The sequence below is a fragment of the Somniosus microcephalus genome, chromosome 11, assembly GCF_052327205.1.
Source record: "Somniosus microcephalus isolate GS21.2 chromosome 11, FLI_Smic_1.0, whole genome shotgun sequence".
In the NCBI taxonomy this organism is placed as follows: Eukaryota; Metazoa; Chordata; class Chondrichthyes; order Squaliformes; family Somniosidae; genus Somniosus; species Somniosus microcephalus.
In genome coordinates, this window is record NC_140997.1 from 107308958 (window position 1) to 107327667 (window position 18710).

Below are 18710 nucleotides of genomic sequence, written 5' to 3' on the forward strand. Positions count from 1 at the left end.
TGGAGGCCAGTTCATTAAATATATTCAAGAAAGAGTTGGATATATTTCTTGAGGCTAAATGGATCAAGGGATATGGGAAGAAGGCAGGGACAGGGTACTGAATTTGGATGGTCAGCCATGATCTCATTGAATGGCGGAGCAGGCTCGAACGGCTGAATGGCCTGCTCCTGCTCCTATCTTCTATGTTTCTATGTTTCTCTCCCTGTCGCTCGCTCGCTCTCTCTCCCTGTCTATCCTGCACTAATACCGGCCTGTATTCTAACCTGCACTAATCCCGGCCTGCTCCCAGCCTGTATTCTATCCTGCACTAATCCTGTCCTGTACTCTATCCTGCACTAATCCCGGACTGTTCCCGGCCTGTACTCTATCCTGCACTAAACCCAGCCTGTTCCCGGCCTGTACTCTATCCTGCACTAATCCCATCCTGTACTCTATCCTGCACTAATCCCATCCTGTTCCCGGCCTGTACTCTATCCTGCACTAATCCCAGCCTGTTCCCAGCCTGTACTCTATCCTGCACTAATTCTGTCCTGTACTCTATCCAGCACTAATCCCGGACTGTATTCTATCCTGCACTAATCCCGGCCTGTTCCTGTCCTGTACTCTATCCTGCACAAATCCCGGCCTGTTCCAGGCCTGTACTCTATCCTGCACTAATCCCAGCCTGTTCCCGTCCTGTACTCTATCCTGCACTAACCGAGCCTCTTCCCGGCCTGTACTCTATCCTGCACTAATCCCGTCCTGCACTGTATCCTGCACTAATCCCAGCCTGTTCCCGTCCTGTACTCTATCCTGCACTAACTGAGCCTGTTCCCGGCCTGTACTCTATCCTACACTAATCCCGGCCTGTACTCTATCCTGCCCTAATCCCGTCCTGCACTCTATCCTGCACTAATCCCGGCCTGTTCCTGGCCTGTACTCTATCCTGCACTAATCCCGGCCTGTTCCCAGCCTGTACGCTATCCTACACTAATCCCGGCCTGTTCACGGCCTGAACTCTATCCTGCACTAATCCCGTCCTGCACTCTATCCTGCACTAATCCCGTCCTGCACTCTATCCTGCACTAATCCCGGCCTGTTCCTGGCCTGTACTCTATCCTGCACTAATCCTGTCCTGTACTCTATCCTGCACTAATCCCGGACTGTTCCTGGCCTGTACTCTATCCTGCACTAATCCTGTCCTGTACTCTATCCTGCACTAATCCCGGCCTGTTCCCGGCCTGTACGCTATCCTGCACTAATCCCGGCCTGTTCACGGCCTGAACTCTATCCTGCACTAATCCTGTCCTGTACTCTATCCTGCACTAATCCCGGACTGTTCCTGGCCTGTACTCTATCCTGCACTAATCCTGTCCTGTACTCTATCCTGCACTAATCCCGGCCTGTTCCCGGCCTGTACGCTATCCTGCACTAATCCCGGCCTGAACTCTATCCTGCACTAATCCCGTCCTGCACTCTATCCTGCACTAATCCCGTCCTGCATTCTATCCTGCACTAATCCCGGCCTGTTCCTGGCCTGTACTCTATCCTGCACTAATCCTGTCCTGTACTCTATCCTGCACTAATCCCGGCCTGTTCCTGGCCTGTACTCTATCCTGCACTAATTCTGTCCTGTACTCTATCCAGCACTAATCCCGGACTGTACTCTATCCTGCACGAATCCAGGCCTGTACTGTATCCTGCACTAATCCCAGCATGTTCCCGTCCTGTACTCTATCCTGCACTAACCGAGCCTGTTCCCGGCCTGTACTCTATCCTGCACTAATCCCGTCCTGCACTCTATCCTGCACTAATCCCAGCCTGTTCCCGTCCTGTACTCTATCCTGCACTAACCGAGCCTGTTCCCGGCCTGTACTCTATCCTGCACTAATCCCGGCCTGTACTCATCCCGGCCTGCACTCTATCCTGCACTAATCCCGTCCTGCACTCTATCCTGCACTAATCCCGGCCTGTTCCTGGCCTGTACTCTATCCTGCACTAATCCTGTCCTGTACTCTATCCTGCACTAATCCCGGACTGTTCCTGGCCTGTACTCTATCCTGCACTAATCCTGTCCTGTACTCTATCCTGCACTAATCCTGGCCTGTTCCCAGCCTGTACTCTATCCTGCACTAATCCTGTCATGTACTCTATCCTGCACTAATCCCAGCCTGTTCCCGGCCTGTACTCTATCCTGCACTAATCCCGGCTTGTTCCCAGCCTGTACTCTATCCTGCACTAATCCCGGCCTGTTCCCGGCCTGTACTCTATCCTGCACTAATCCCGGCTTGTTCCCGGCCTGTACTCTATCCTGCACTAATCCCAGCCTGTTCCCGGCCTGCACTCTATCCTGCACTAATCCTGGCCTGTTCCCGGCCTATACTCTATCCTGCACTAATCCTGGCCTGTGCTCTATCCTGCACTAATCCCGGCCTGTATTCTATCCTGCACTAATCCCGGCCTGTACTCTATCCTGCACTAATCCCGTCCTGTATTCTATCCTGCACTAATCCCGTCCTGTACTCTATCCTGCAGTAATCCCGGCCTGTACGCTATCCTGCACTAATCCCGGCCTGTATTCTATCCTGCACTAATCCCGGCCTGTATTCTATCCTGCACTAATCCCGTCCTGTACTCTATCCTGCACTAATCCCGTCCTGTACTCTATCCTGCACTAATCCCGACGTGTTCCCGGCCTGTACTCTATCCTGCACTAATCCTGGCCTGTACTCCATCCTGCACTAATCCCGGCCTGTACTCCATCCTGCACTAATCCCGGCCTGTTCCTGGCCTGTACTCTATCCTTCACTAATCCCGGCCGGTTCCCGGCCTGTACTCTATCCTGCACTAATCCCGGCCTGTTCCCGGCCTGTACTCTATCCTACACTAATCCCGGCCTGTACTCTATCCTACACTAATCCTGGCCTATACGCTATCCTGCACTAATCCCGGCCTGTACTCTATCCTGCACTAATCCCAGCCTGTTCCCGGCCTGTACTCTATCCTGCACTAATCCCGGCCTGTACTCTATCCTGCACTAATCCCGGCCTGTTCCCGGCCTGTACTCTATCCTGCACTAATCCCGGCCTGTTCCCGGCCTGTACTCTATCCTGCACTAATCCCGGCCTGTTCCCGGCCTGTACTCTATCCTGCACTAATCGCGGCCTGTACGCTATCCTGCACTAATCCCGGCCTGTACTCTATCCTGCACTAATCCCGGCCTGTTCCCGTCCTGTACTCTATCCTGCACTAATCCCGGCCTGTACTCTATCCTGCACTAATCCCGGCCTGTTCCCGACCTGTACTCTATCCTGCACTAATCCCAGCGTGTTCCCGGCCTGTAATCTATCCTGCACTAATCCCGTCCTATACTCTATCCTGCAGTAATCCCGGCCTGTTCACTGCCTGTACTCTATCCTGCACTAATCCCATCCTGTACTCTACCCTGCACTAATCCCGGGCTGTTCTCAGCCTGTAATCTATCCTACACTAATCCTGGCCTGTACGCTATCCTGCACTAATCCCGGCCTGTACGCTATCCTGCACTAATCCCGGCCTGTACTCTATCCTTCACTAATCCCGGCCTGTACTCTATCCTTCACTAATCCCGGCCTGTACTCTATCCTGCACTAATCCCGGCCTGTACTCTATCCTGCACTAATCCCGGCCTGTACTCTATCCTGCACTAATCCCGGCCTGTTCCTGTCCTGTACTCTATCCTGCACTAATCCCGGCCTGTACTCTATCCTTCACTAATCCCGGCCTGTACTCTATCCTGCACTAATCCCGGCCTGTACTCTATCCTGCACTAATCCCGGCCTGTACTCTATCCTTCACTAATCCCGGCCTGTACTCTATCCTGCACTAATCCCGGCCTGTACACTCTATCCTGCACTAATGTCGGCCTGTTCCTGGCCTGTACTCTATCCTGCACTAATGTCGGCCTGTTCCTGGCCTGTACTCTATCCTGCACTAATCCTGGCCTGTTCCAGGCCTGCACACTATTCGCTCCACTAATCCCGCACTCTCCATTACCTGTAACCTGCTCCCTCATTAATCCAGCCCCCTTCTTTATTTTCCTCATATTTTACCACTAAGAGTAATTGCAGAGGTTGACAGCATTTGGTCCTTGCTGTATGTTGTACTGAACTACAGCCTGGGAGTTGTGTAATCACAGACTGGAGGTTTGGGAACTACTCATATTTGCACTGGTGAATGGCTAATTTCTGTTTTTCTTATTCTAGAATTTAAGAAACCACCCTTGGCACCAAAACCCAAGCTCCAGGATAGGTTACCAACAGTGGATGTTCAAAAGGTGATTCCTTCCCAGATACCAAAATCCGGCGGTCGGTCTTATGTATCTTCTGCTTCTAAGGGCCCTAAGCCACCAATTGCCCCAAAACCAAACTTGCCCAATAAAGTGCCAACAGCTGAGGTAAAGCTGACTTTACACAAGAACAATTTAAACAGGAGCTCCAATGGGAAAGTGTCAGTAGCTGATCAATTGTTAGTTCTGGAAGTTGAAGATCTTGCAATTTCCGATGCATTGGATGAGACTGAAATTTCAGCAACCGATGCAGAAATAGATTTTACCCCAGCTGGTGAAGATGATGAGAGTAACACTCTGAGAGAAGGTGAGACTGCGAAGTGCCGAGAAATTGGGGCTCCAATACTTGATAGCAGCCAACGAATAATTCCACAGGAGGATGATGGGTTTGTGCAGTCAGAAGACAGTAGGCTATCAAATCCAGATACTTATGGTTTATGCAGTGATGTAGATGAGTTGGACCTGCAGTGCTTTGAAAGTGAGGCATTTGCAATGGTTGTCGTCTGCGATGAAGCTGATGATGGTATTCGTCTTAATGATGCTGCTTGGGATGAATGCCTTTTGCAAGAAATGCCTCAATCAAAGTTCCCTGCAGCACATAATAATGCTGATGAAACCTTAAGTATTACAGAAGAGAAAAATGGGTTTTATGAAGAAGTTCTTGCAGAAGCAGCAGACAGGTACACATGTGAACCCAACAACGAATTACATGTGGAGCTAACAAACTCATTATGTGTCGCTACGTCTGAGGAACGGGAGGGACGGGTGGGCGAACCGGAGCGACTGGTGGGGGAACCGGTGGGACTGGTGGGCGAACCGGAGGAACTGGTGGGCGAACCGGAGGAACTGGTGGGCGAACCGGAGGGACTGCTGGGGGAACCGGTGGGACTGGTGGGTGAACCGGAGGAACTGGTGGGGGAACCGGTGAGACTGGTGGGCGAACCGGAGCGACTGGTGGGGGAACCGGTGGGACTGGTGGGCGAACCGGAGGGACGGGTGGGTGAACCGGTGGGACTGGTGGGCGAACCGGAGGAACTGGTGGGCGAACCGGAGGAACTGGTGGGCGAACCGGAGCGACTGCTGGGGGAACCGGTGGGACTGGTGGGCGAACTGGAGGAACTGGTGAGGGAACCGGTGAGACTGGTGGGGGAACCGGTGGGACTGGTGGGCGAACCGGAGGGACGGGTGGGCGAACCGGTGGGACTGGTGGGCGAACTGGAGCGACTGGTGGGGGAACCGGTGGGACTGGTGGGCGAACCAAAGGGTCTGGTGGGTGAACCGGAGGGTCTGGTGGGTGAACCGGAGCGAGTTGGGGACGGGCTGGCAGGTGAACCGGAGCAGGTTGGGGACGGGCTCGTGGGTGAACCAGAGCGGGTTGGGGACGGGCTGGCGGATGAACCGGAGCAGGTTGGGAATGGGCTGGCGGGTGAACCGGAGCAGGTTGGGGACGGGCTCGTGGGTGAACCGGAGCGGGTTGGGAACGGGCTCGCGGGTGAACCGGAGCGGGTTGGGGACGGGCCCGTGGGTGAACCGGAGCTAGTTGGGGACGGGCTGGCAGGTGAACCGGAGCAGGTTGGGGTCGGGCTCGTGGGTGAACCAGAGCGGGTTGGGGACGGGCTGGTGGGTGAACCAGAGCAGGTTGGGAATGGGCTGGCGGGTGAACCGGAGCAGGTTGGGGACGGGCTCGTGGGTGAACCGGAGCGGGTTGGGAACGGGCTCGCGGGTGAACCGGAGCGAGTTGGGGACGGGCTGGCGGGTGAACCGGAGCGGGTTGGGGACGGGCTCGTGGGTGAACCAGAGCGGGTTGGGGACGGGCTGGTGGGTGAACCAGAGCAGGTTGGGAATGGGCTGGCGGGTGAACCGGAGCAGGTTGGGGACGGGCTCGTGGGTGAACCGGAGCGGGTTGGGAACGGGCTCGCGGGTGAACCGGAGCGAGTTGGGGACGGGCTGGCGGGTGAACCGGAGCGGGTTGGGAACGGGCTGGCGGGTGAACCGGAGCGGGTTGGGGACGGGCTCGTGGGTGAACCGGAGCGGATTGGGGACGGGTTCGTGGGTGAACCGGAGCGGGTTGGGAATGGGCTGGCGGGTGAACCGGAGCGGGTTGGGGACGGGCTCGCGGGTGAACCGGAGCGAGTTGGGGACGGGCTCGTGGGTGAACCAGAGCGGGTTAGGGACGGGCTCGTGGGTGAACCGGAGCGGGTTGGGAACGGGCTGGTGGGTGAACCGGAGTGGGTTGGGGATGGGCTCGTGGGTGAACCGGAGCGAGTTGGGGACGGGCTCGTGGGTGAACCGGAGCGGGTTGGGGACGGGCTCGTGGGCGAGACACAATCACCACGTGTTCCTACACCTGAAGAGTCAGGTGGGCTTGTTGAAGGAAAGTTAACAAGATCATCACAGATATCAACTTTTGAAGGAAATTGCGGATGTGGTGAACAGGAGACATGTGCAATATTGTTGGACGTTGGTGTCCAGGAAGAAAAGGAGGAATTTGGTCAAAATGATGAACCCGTGGAGTTGGTATGTATCTCTATAACTGAAGAACAAGCAGAGTTTGATGGGAGGCAAGACCGCATGGGTATCTGTAATGAAAATATTGCAGTAGAGGATAGTCCTGTCATCTCTAACTGTGCTCCAGGGTGTTCTGCAGGAGCTGAATATGGGCCACTAATGGAGCAAGAAACTGGACACTCGGGTAAAATAGATGGATTGCCAAGTTTGTACTTTGCAAGCGATCATTTGGGACCAGTTAATGAATTGGGTGGTAAGGCAGAAGCTGATAAAGCTGCTACTGCAGACTGGAAAAATACCAGAACAAGAACACAGTCTCTTAGTGCAAAAGTACCTGAGACTGTCCCAGAAGAGGCTGTCCCAGAATCTCTACTTCAAGAACCTGGTGGAAAAGCTGCAGGAGATCACGACCCAGTGAAAATGGAAGGTAAAGTGTCTGAAAACACAAGGATGTTTCCTGCAAACCACAAGCATTACACTTTCTATCCCCGCTCATATTCTGTAGAAGGCAGAGATCTGCCCATTCCTGTTTACAGAGAAACAGAGGGGTCACTTTTAGAAGACAGCAGAATAAAGAATAAGGAAGATAATCTCTCACTGCCATGTGTAGTTGCATCATTAGACAGTTTATCAAAAGAGAATCATCATCTCTCATCTTCTGGTGCTTCCACTCCATCATCAATAGTGGACATTCCCCCTCCATTTCAACTGGCCAGCATCACCAAAAAACCCATAACCAAAAGTTCACCATCACTCTCGCTAGAAAATGAATCTCCTGAGAAATACTTAAAGCAAAGCACAAAGAAAAAGTCATCTTTTAAGCGCTTTTTACCAATTAAACTGTCACTTAAGAAGAGGTTTGAAAATAAGATTGCGGTTGAGGTAAATGTGTGCAAGACTCCCTCGGATACAGCAAGGGCCCTGGATTTTGACCGGAGAAGTTTGGGTAACTCGCCACAGTTAAAGACTCGCTCTGGAAAGATGCACATATCACATTCTTCGTCCACCTTCTTATTTTACAAGGATGGCAAGAGAAAAGGAACAGCAAAATCCTTCAGCAGAAGTGTGTCCAGGGTTGAGTCCTTCGAGGACAGGTCTCGGCATTCTTTCACATCACTTCCTTTAACCAAACCCAGATCCATTTCCTTCCCCAACACAGACTCTTCTGATTATGAGAACATTCCAGCCGTGAGCTCTGACTATGAAAATATACAAATCCTGCCCAGAAGGAGTGGCTGTTCAGGGACCTTCACCGAATTCTTTGAAGATCCCAGCAGAGCTTTCTCTTCAGCCTGTGAAAATGATGGTTATGTAGACATGAGCAGCTTCACTCCATTCGAGAGCATGGAGCAGGAGCTGGAAAGGTGAGATATTCCTTTTGGTAGTTAATCCATTAAGTTTATTGTTGCCCTCCTCATGCTCCCCAGGCCCAGGAGAGCCATCACTGGGGTGCAATGGTGATGACCTAGTAACGTAGTCAAGATGTAATGAGGACAAATAGTTGACACACAAATACCAGTCTGACCTTTGCACACTCGATCTCAAATGGCAACTTTTATTTATCTTGTTTAAACTAGCTGCTGAGTGGAGAGCATGCTTGTGATGTTGCGTGTGACCCCATTCTGAGCCGGGGGCAGAGTGTGGTTGCGGTCTATGGGCAGGAGTGCAGAGGGTGTTGGGAATGGAACACAGCTGCGATGAGTGGGGACAGATTTGTAAAATTCAGACCACAGGACCTGATTGGGATCTGACGAACTAATGGAAGCTACACCCAGAAATGTTATCTTCCAGGAACTGATCAACAATTGCCAAGCCAAATGAGCAACATACAAGGTTTCTCAGTCTGTATGAAGTGAGAGATGGGCTGGAGACCAAACTACAGAGAGAGAGAGAGAGAGATGGGAGCAGGCTGGAGATAGACTGAGAGAGAGAGATAGGAGCAGGCGAGAGAAAGACAGAGAGAGAGAAGGATGGAGAGATTGAGATAAGAGCAAGCCGGAGAAAGACCAAGAGACAGGAACAGAGAGAGAGGGAGAGAGATAGGAGCAGGCCAGAGAAAGACCGAGAGAGAGGAACGGAGAGAGAGATAGAGATTCGAGCAGACTGGAGAAAGACCGAGAGACAGGTACAGGAATAGATAGGAGCAGGCCAGAGAAAAACTGAGAGAGAGAGGAACAGAGAGAGAGAGGGAGATATGAGCAGGCTGGAGAAAGACCGAGAGAGAGGAACAGAGAGAGAGAGAGATAGGAGCAGACTGGAGAAAGACCGAGAGAGAGGAATGGAGAGACAGAGATAGGAGCAGACTGGAGAAAGACCGAGAGACAGGTACAGGAATAGATTGGAGCAGGCCAGAGAAAAACTGAGAGAGGAACAGAGAGAGAGAGAGAGATAGGTGCAGACAGGAGAAAGACCGAGAGAGAGAGAAATGGAGAGAGAGACAGAGATAGGAGCAGACTGGAGAAAGACCGAGAGACAGGTACAGGATTAGATAGGAGCAGGCCAGAGAGGAACAGAGAGAGAGAGAGAGACAGGTGCAGACAGGAGAAAGACCGAGAGAGAGAGGAACGGAGAGAGAGAGCTAGGAGCAGACTGGAGAAAGACCGAGAGAGAGAGGAACGGAGAGAGAGAGCTAGGAGCAGACTGGAGAAAGACCGAGAGAGAGAGAGCTAGGAGCAGACTGGAGAAAGACCGAGAGAGAGGAACAGAGACAGAGATGGAGATATGAGCAGACTGGAGAAAGACCGAGAGAGAGGAACGGAGAGAGAGAGCTAGGAGCAGACTGGAGAAAGACCGAGAGAGAGGAACAGAGACAGAGATGGAGATATGAGCAGACTGGAGAAAGACCGAGAGAGAGGAACGGAGAGAGAGAGCTAGGAGCAGACTGGAGAAAGACCGAGAGAGGGGAACAGAGACAGAGATGGAGATATGAGCAGACTGGAGAAAGACCGAGAGAGAGAGAGAGAAACAGAGGGCGAGAGATGGGAGCAGGCTGGAGAAAGACCGAGAGAGAGAGAGGAGCAGACCGGAGAGAGAGAGAGAGAGATAGGTGCAGGCCAGAGAAAGACCGAGAGAGAGAGAGATAGGAGCAGGCCAGAGAAAGACCGAGAGAGAGAGAGATAGGAGCAGGCCAGAGAAAGACCGAGAGAGAGAGAGATAGGAGCAGGCCAGAGAAAGACCGAGAGAGAGAGAGATAGGAGCAGGCCAGAGAAAGACCGAGAGAGAGATAGGAGCAGGCCAGAGAAAGACCGAGAGAGAGAGGAAGAGAGAGAGATAGGAGTGTTAGATCCATGTATCTTGATGTTGTGTCCTTCAATAATCAGACAAAAGACTGCAGGGAACGACCAACAGATGCGTACTGAATGAGGGTTACTCTAGAACCAACTGTACAGATCACTACTCAGGGTTTATATACAGGTGTGGTCACTGCCGGTACTACAGTATACAGGAGCTGTAAAAAGTAGTTCTCCCCTTAAAGGTACATATATTACAATTCCTCCCCTTTTAGATTAACAGTCCATAACACTCATTTAACAATTAAATATCAAACTAATTACAATTAACACTTTTAACATGCAACATTAGCTGAAAATAGTCTATTTATAAATTCAGTCTTTGGGGAGGCTTCCTGACCCTTTCTGGATAGCGCCTTTCCTGAGTGTCTTGCTCTTGGTGCGGAGGCGATTCTGGCCACCTATCGTCGGTTGGTTCATCAGCTTCCGATGCTACTGTTTCTGGGGTAGATGCTACCTGTACATTGGGTTCATCACCAGGTACGTATGGGCGAGGCATGGGGTTGACTCGTTCCTGTGACTCTAGGATCTGGTCAGCATGGCATCTCACAATGTTCTCCCCAACATCCACTGTGTACATTAGTGGCCCCTGCCGTGTGCATATCGTTCCTGGTTGCCATTTCTCTGTTCGGTAGTCGCGGGCCAAGACTGGTTGCCCTACATTGAAGCTCCTTGTCGGCTTCTCATTGATGTGCTGGAATTGCTTATTCTCAACATCTCTTCGTACAGTTGGTCTGAGCAAATCCAGATGAGATCTCAACCTTCGGTTAAGGAACATCATGGCCGGGGCCTGGTTGGTGACAGCATGCGTCGCATTTCTGTAGACTAACAGGAAATTGTCCACCTTATGCTGCAGTGGAATGTCATCATCGCACATGGCCCTTACTGCTTTTTTAAAAGTTTGTACGAACCTCTCAGCCAATCCATTTGTGGCTGGATGATACGGGGCGGATGTCTAATGCCTTACCCCATTCCTTTTCATAAATCTTCGAAACTCTTCGGGCACAAACTGTGGTCCGTTCTCAGAGCAAATCTGCTCTGGCAAGCCGTTCCTGGCAAAAATGGTCCGTAGGACTGCAATAGTTTTCTCCGTGGTGGTGGAGGACATTTTGATCACCTCAGGCAATTTCGAGTGCTCATCCACAGCTATTAAAAACATTGAGTCCATGAATGGACCAGCAAAATCAATATGCACCCCTTGCCATGGAGATGAGGGCTACTCCCATGGGTGCAGAGGGGCATGTGGTGGTGCATTTTGGACCTTCTGGCATCCTGAGCAGCTCTTTGTCAGGTCCTCAATTTGCTGATCGATCCCCGGCTACCACACATAAGCCCTAGCAAGGCTTTTCATTTTCACCCCTCCCAGATGACCTTCGTGAAGCTCATTGAGCACTCTCTCCCTTAACTTGGGTGGAATTACCACTCGGGATCCACACATCAAGGTCCCCTGGCATACTGACAGCTGTTCTCTTCTGGATGAGAATGCTGGCAACAGTGAGTCGCCATGTGCTGGCCATCCCTTCACCGTCAAATCATATACCCGAGACAGTGTTGGGTCATTTCGGGTCTCCTTCTCTATACCAGCGTTAGTTACTTGCAAGCATTCAATTATAGTCGAATGAAATATTTCGACAGGATCCACTGCTGCTGCTTCCTCCGCAGCAGGCAGTGGCAGACGTGATAGCCCATCAGCGTTTCCATGCTGTTTCGTGCCCTTATACTCGATTTCATATTGGTGCGCCCCTAGAAAAAGGGACCATCTTTGTAGCCGTTGTGCAGTCATCACCGGAACGCCCTTCTTTGGATTAAAGATGGAGACAAGTGGTTGGTGGTCAGTCAGCAAGGTGAACTTCTGCCCATGCAGATAGTGATTGAACTTTTTCACTGCCCACACTAGGCTGAGGGCCTCCCTGTCAATCTGGGCGTAGTTATGCTCGGCTGAGGTTAGTGACCGAGACGCAAAGGCTACTGGCCTCTCCGAGCCATCCGGGAATTTGTGCGACAGCACCGCTCCAATGCCATAGGGTGATGCATCACACGCCAACCAAATTGGTAGTGCTGGGTTGAAATGAGCCAACACCTCTTTTGATGTGATCAATGCTTTGCTCTTCTGGAAAGCTCATTTACATTCGTCACTCCACTTCCATGGTACCCCCGTTTGCAGTAGGTTGTTCAGTGGGTGTAGTACGGTGGACAAATTCGGCAAGAACTTATGGTAGTAGTTCACCAGCCCGAGGAATGACCTCAGTTGTGACACATTTTCCGGTGCTGGAGCCTTGACTACTGCCTCAATCTTTTCAGGGGAATTATGTAACCCCTCTTTATCAATAACGTGGCCACAATACGAGATCTGCTTCTGGAAAAACTCGCATTTGTGGCGATTAGCTCAGAGCCCATATTCCTTCAATCTAGTGAGCACCTGCTCTAGGTTGGTGAGGTGATCACTGTCATTTTCGCCCGTGACCAGGATGTCGTCCAAATAACACTGGGTCCCTGGAATCTCTTGCAGGACTTGTTCCATTGCCCTTTGCCAAATAGCCAGAGCTGATGCTACCCCGAACACCAGCCAGTTGTATTGGTAGAGACCATTATGAGTGTTGATCGTGAGGTACTGTTTCGAGGCTTCTTCTACCTCCATTTGCAGGTACGCCTGGGCCAGATCAATCTTAGTGAAGCATTTCCCTCCAGATAGCGAGGCGAAAATATCTTCAATCCGCGGAAGCGGATATTGTACAGTGTGAAGGACTGGGTTCACTGTCACCTTAAAGTCCCCACAGATGCGAACGTTCTTTGGTTCCCCAGGCGTATTACTCAATGACCTCTTCATTACAGGAACGATGGGTGTAGCCCACTCGCTCCAGTCCACTTTGGACAGTACTCCTGAACGTTCCAAACCTTCCAGCTCTGCTTCGACGGCTGGGCGGATCGCATAAGGCCTAAAAAAACTTTGGGCTTGCATTTTCCTCTATTTTGATCGTCGCTGTTATTTCTTTGAGTGTTCCGAGTCCCTACTGGAACACTTCTTGTGCGTCAGTTAGCATTTTTGACAGTCGTCCAGGTGTGACGTCGTCATCCTTTTTGGCATCTACAGTCAGTGCTTGTATGTAATGGCAATCTAGCTGTATCTTCTGGATCCATTCACGTCCTAGTAGTGGTGGTCCTCCATCTGGCAATACATATAGGTTCATATTTGGTGTTTCCTTGCTGTTATATATAACGTTCACCCTTATTATCCCTTTGTGGTAGACTTTTTGCCCCGTGTACGTCTTCAAGACAATCTTTGTATCTCTCAAGGGTATATGTGAGAATAGCCGCTTGTCGTCCCTTCAGTTTATGACTGTTAGGGCTGATTCTGTGTCCAATTCCATTTTCACTTGGACTCCTGCTATCTTGAGCGTGACCCAGATAGTTTGGTGATCCTCCGTTTTGATCACATTATGTAGTTTCAGACAACCCAGCTCCTTGCTTCCGGAGTCTGTATCACTTTTCTGTTCGTCTGAACTACTCTCCGTCACCTTATGTACCTTCTTGTACTTCTCCTGTGGAGATTTCTTGCTGCTGGTTTTCTTTCCCGACCTGCAGATTCTTGCTATGTGTCCTACTTTTCCACACTGTCTGCACACTTTGTCCTTGAACCAGCAATCATTATGGTCGTGTGTTGTTCTGCCGCAGCTATAGCACTTCACTGTTCCGTATGACATTTCATTTGTGCCATATTCTTGCGATCTCCGTTGTATCTCTGCCGCGCCCCATGCTGCTGCTTCATGTGATACTGCAATGCTGAAAGCCTTGTCCAGCGTAAGATCCTTTTCTGATAGAAGCCGTTTCTGGGTTCCTTCACTTTGAAGCCCACACACAAACTTGTCCCTTAAAGTATTTGCTAGTCCCGTTCCAAACTGGCAGTGTTTCGATAGCTTGCGCAGTTCCGTTAAATACTCAGCATTACTTTCATCTTTATGCTGGTTCCTTTTGTGAAACTTAAATCTTTCTGCTATCAGCAGCGGTGTGGGTTTTAAGTGGTCCTGTAGGATTGACACTATGTTTTCAAAATCCTTTTCTACTGGCTTCTCTGGGGTTACTAGGTTTCGTAGTAAGCCATACGTTTTTGCACCCATTGAATTCAACAATACCAACGCTTTCTTGTCATCTGGCACTTCATTCGCCTTGCAGTATACTTCTATGCGTTCGATATATGTCATCCAATCTTTGACTTCATTGTCGAACGCTGTGATACTGCCACCCTTCGGCATTTTTGGGTGTGGTTAGACTGGCTTAAAATGGTGTCTCCCGTGCTTTCCTTTCTTCCCCGCTGCGGCTTAAAATGGCATCTCCTGCACTTTCCTTTCTTCCCTGCTGACGCTGCTCGGCCCTTGAACACCAGCTGCGCTCTGCGCGTTTTCCTGCGCACCTCTCTCCCCCATTGACGCTGCTCGGCCCTTGAACACCGGCTGTGCTCTGCTCTCTCTTGCCTCTCTCCCCCATTGACGCCACTCGGTCCTGAACACCAGCTGTGCCCTGTGCGCTCTACCCTCTCTCTCTCTCCCCCATTGATGCTGCTCGGCCTTTTTCTATGCCGTCGGTCGGCTCTAACCACCGCTGTGCGGGAACGGACTGCGCAGTACCTGTAGCCAGCCCATTTCGCTGGACCACCATGACTGGAAAGCCAAGCCTGACTCTCGACAGCCTCCACTGCGATGCTCAAATCTCCGCTGGATGACTGGGGGGTTTCCCGTGGTCGACGCCTGTGCTTCTGGACTCGGCCTTCTTCCACTGTTCTCCAGGAGCGAATCCCTGGGAGGTGATGCAGAGTTGCAGGTAGGTTTGAATCTGCTCATCGCCAATGTTAGATCCGTGTATCTTGATGTTGTGTCCTTCAATAATTAGACAACCAGGCTGCAGGGAACGATCAACAGGTGTTTACTGAATGAGGGTTACTCTAGAACTAACTATACAGATCACTACTCAGGGTTTATATACAGGTGTGGTCACTGCTGATACTACAGTATACAGGAACTGTAAAAAGTAGTTCTCCCCTTAAAGGTACATACATTACAAGGAGCAGGCCGGAGAAAGACCGAGAGAGAGATAGGAGCAGGCCAGAGAAAGACCGAGAGAGAGAGAGAGATAGGAGCAGGCTGGAGAAAGACCGAGAGAGAGAGAGATAGGAGCAGGCCGGAGAAAGACCGAGAGAGAGAGAGATAGGAGCAGGCCAGAGAAAGACCGAGAGAGAGAGAGAGGGAGAGAGATAGGAGCAGGCCAGAGAAAGACCGAGAGGGGGAGAGAGAGAGAGAGATAGGAGCAGGCCAGAGAAAGACCGAGAGAGAGAGAGATAGGAGCAGGCCAGAGAAAGACCGAGAGAGAGAGAGATAGGAGCAGGCCAGAGAAAGACCGAGAGAGAGAGAGATAGGAGCAGGCCGGAGAAAGACCGAGAGAGAGAGAGATAGGAGCAGGCCAGAGAAAGACCGAGAGAGAGAGATAGGAGCAGGCCAGAGAAAGAGAGAGAGAGAGAGAGAGAGAGAGATAGGAGCAGGCCAGAGAAAGACAGAGAGAGAGTGAGAGATAGGAGCAGGCCGGAGATAGACCGAGAGGGAGAGAGAGAGAGAGAGAGAGAGATAGGAGCAGGCCAGAGAAAGACAGAGAGAGAGTGAGAGATAGGAGCAGGCCGGAGATAGACCGAGAGGGAGAGAGAGAGAGAGAGATAGGAGCAGGCCAGAGAAAGAGAGAGAGAGAGAGAGAGAGAGAGAGATAGGAGCAGGCCAGAGAAAGACCGAGAGAGAGAGAGAGAGATAGGAGCAGGCCAGAGAAAGACCGAGAGGGAGAGAGAGAGAGAGATAGGAGCAGGCCAGAGAATGACCGAGAGAGAGAGAGAGAGAGATAGGAGCAGGCCGGAGAAAGACCAAGAGAGAGAGGGACAGGCCAGAGAAAGACAGAGAGGGAGAGGAAGAGAGAGAGAGAGATAGGAGCAGGCCAGAGAAAGACAAAGAGAGAGAGAGAGAGAGAAGCAGGCCAGAGAAAGACTGAGAGAGATGGGAGCAGGCCTGAGAAAGACCAAGAGAGAGAGAGACAGGGACTGGCCAGAGAAAGACCGAGAGGGAGAGGAAGAGAGAGAGAGAGATAGGAGCAGGCCGGCGAAAGACATAGAGAGAGACATCCAGAAAACGAGGAATTACGCCTTGCTTATTGTCAGACACTAACACAATACAGAAACACACTCAGAACCAAAAAAGAGCAATATATTAAGAATACACTCAGCTCCATTGAGGAATCCATTGATTCCAATTGTTTCTGGGACAACTGGAATACATTACACAAAAAACAACACGACGAATTGGCCATTCAAAATGGAGACACATGGGAAAACCACTTTGAAAAATTATACCAGAAAAACACACTAAGGCCAGAGCAACACCAAATATGCAAAAAACTGGAAAACCTCGAAATGGCCATAAAAGATAACCAAAACCCGCTAGACTCCATAATAACAGAAAAAGAACTTTTTGAAAAACTCAAGGACCTGCGACCCGGAAAAGCTTGCGGGGCAGACGGCATACTAAGCGAGATGATTAAACACACGGACGATAAAATGAAACTGGCTATCCTAAAACTCTTCAACTTGGTTCTGAGTGTCGGTTACTTCCCTGATATCTGGAACAAAGGACTCATAATGCCCATATACAAAAGTGGGGACAAAGTCGACCCAAATAACTATTGAGGCATCTGTGTAAACAGTAACCTGGGGAAGGTATTCTGTAGTATCATAAACAAAAGACTTATAAACTTCCTTGAGGAGCAGAATGTCTTGAGTAAAAGCCAAATTGGATTCCTGCCAAACTATAGAACATCAGATCATATCTTCACCCTACAGACCCTAATTGACAAACACGTTCATCAAAACAAAAGCAAAATCTACGCATGCTTTATAGATTTCCAGAAGGCTTTCGATTCCATCTGGCATGACGGTTTATTCCGGAAACTTATCGAAAGCGGTGTAGGGGGAGCAACATATGATGTAATTAAATCAATGTATACAAACAACAAATGTGCAGTAAAAATTGGAGACAAACAAACAAAATACTGCTCACAGGGGCGGGGGGTGACGCAGGGCTCGCCAATCTCACTGACACTCTTTAATATTTACATAAATGAATTGGCAAAACTACTTGAGCAATCTACAGCACCCGGCCTCACCCTACATGAATCCAAGGTTAAATTCCTCCTCTATGCAGATGACCTGGTTCTGCTGTCACCAACTAAGGAGGGTCTACAGCAGAACCTGGATCTGCTGGAGTCGTACTGCCAGACTTGGGCACTGTCAATAAATCCCCAAAAAAACCAAAGTCCTTGTGTTCCAGCAAAGATCCAGACATCAGGGACCCAAAATAAATTTCACACTAGGAACAACCAAAATTGAACAAACCACTAACTACACATACTTGGGCTTAAAAATCAGTTCTACGGGAAATTTCAAACTGGCTGTGAATGAACTGAAAGAGAAAGCACGAAGGGCTTTCTATGCCATTAAAAAATCAATCCAAATAGAAATCCCAATTAGCATTTGGCTCAAAATTTTCAAATCAGTAATTGAACCAATTGCACTCTATGGCAGTGAAGTGTGGGGACCGCTAACACAACAAGAATTTGCAAAATGGGACAATCACCCAATTGAGATCCTACATGCAGAATTCTGTAAAAATATCCTCCAGACTCAAAGGAAAACCATAAACAATGCATGCAGGGCAGAACTAGGCCAATATCCATTAATAACCACTATCCAAAAAAGAGCCACCAAATTTTGGAAACACCAAGAAATGAGCAACCCCCAATGCGATCATTACGAAGCCCTGAAATGCCAAGAGAGGACCATAAAGAAGAATACCCTCAGTCAACTAGTCCTGGGACTCAGTGAAGTAACTACTAACACTACTAACAATAACCAGCCCCAGGACAGTGACAGCGTAACACAAAGAATTCGACCCAACACAATCGTCACTAAACAAAAGGAAAAATATCTGTCATATTGGGCAGAAACAACAAAAACCCAAAGCAAACTCAATTGCTACTTGGCCCTAAACAGACAATACAACATGGCTGATTACCTGACCATGGTAAAGGATAGCAAACTGAGAAAAACCTTGACAATGTACAGACTAAGTGAACATAACCTGGCGATCGAAAAAGGTAGACAAGGCAGACCCAACTACCAAGAGAGGACAGGATATGCTCTCACTGCAGTCAGGGAATGGTGGATACAGAGATGCACTTCCTCACAGCTTATAGAAAATATCAGGGCATAAGGGAGAATTTCTACCCAAAATTCACAAAAATATGCCCGGAATTCAGAAATTTGAATGACGACCAAAAACTCCCATACCTACTAGGGGAAGAGAGAAATTGTGTAACACTAGCGGCACACTATGTTACAGCTTGCCATAAACAGAGGGACAACCACTAAATATAAGAAAAGAGTATATATAAATTATATGAAAGTATATTTATACACTCGGATATATCTGTTTATACACTGTATGGTTAGATCTGTATTTTTGTGTACAAACATGAATGTTTTTTGATGCTTTGGCAACATAAGATGTAACTTGTCATGCCAA

General features: G+C 49.9%; 1 protein-coding gene across 1 annotated transcript in view; it reads left to right on the forward strand.

Moving 5' to 3' along the window:
• LOC147110818 (FYVE, RhoGEF and PH domain-containing protein 5-like) overlaps positions 1-18710 on the forward strand; it is a 1561072-nt gene that overhangs the window by 104475 nt on the left and 1437887 nt on the right. Inside the window, exon 2 of the mRNA XM_085999968.1 lies at positions 4157-8178. Within this exon, the coding sequence (XP_085856094.1) occupies positions 4157-8178 (4022 nt within the window). The remainder of the gene's footprint in view (positions 1-4156; positions 8179-18710) is intronic.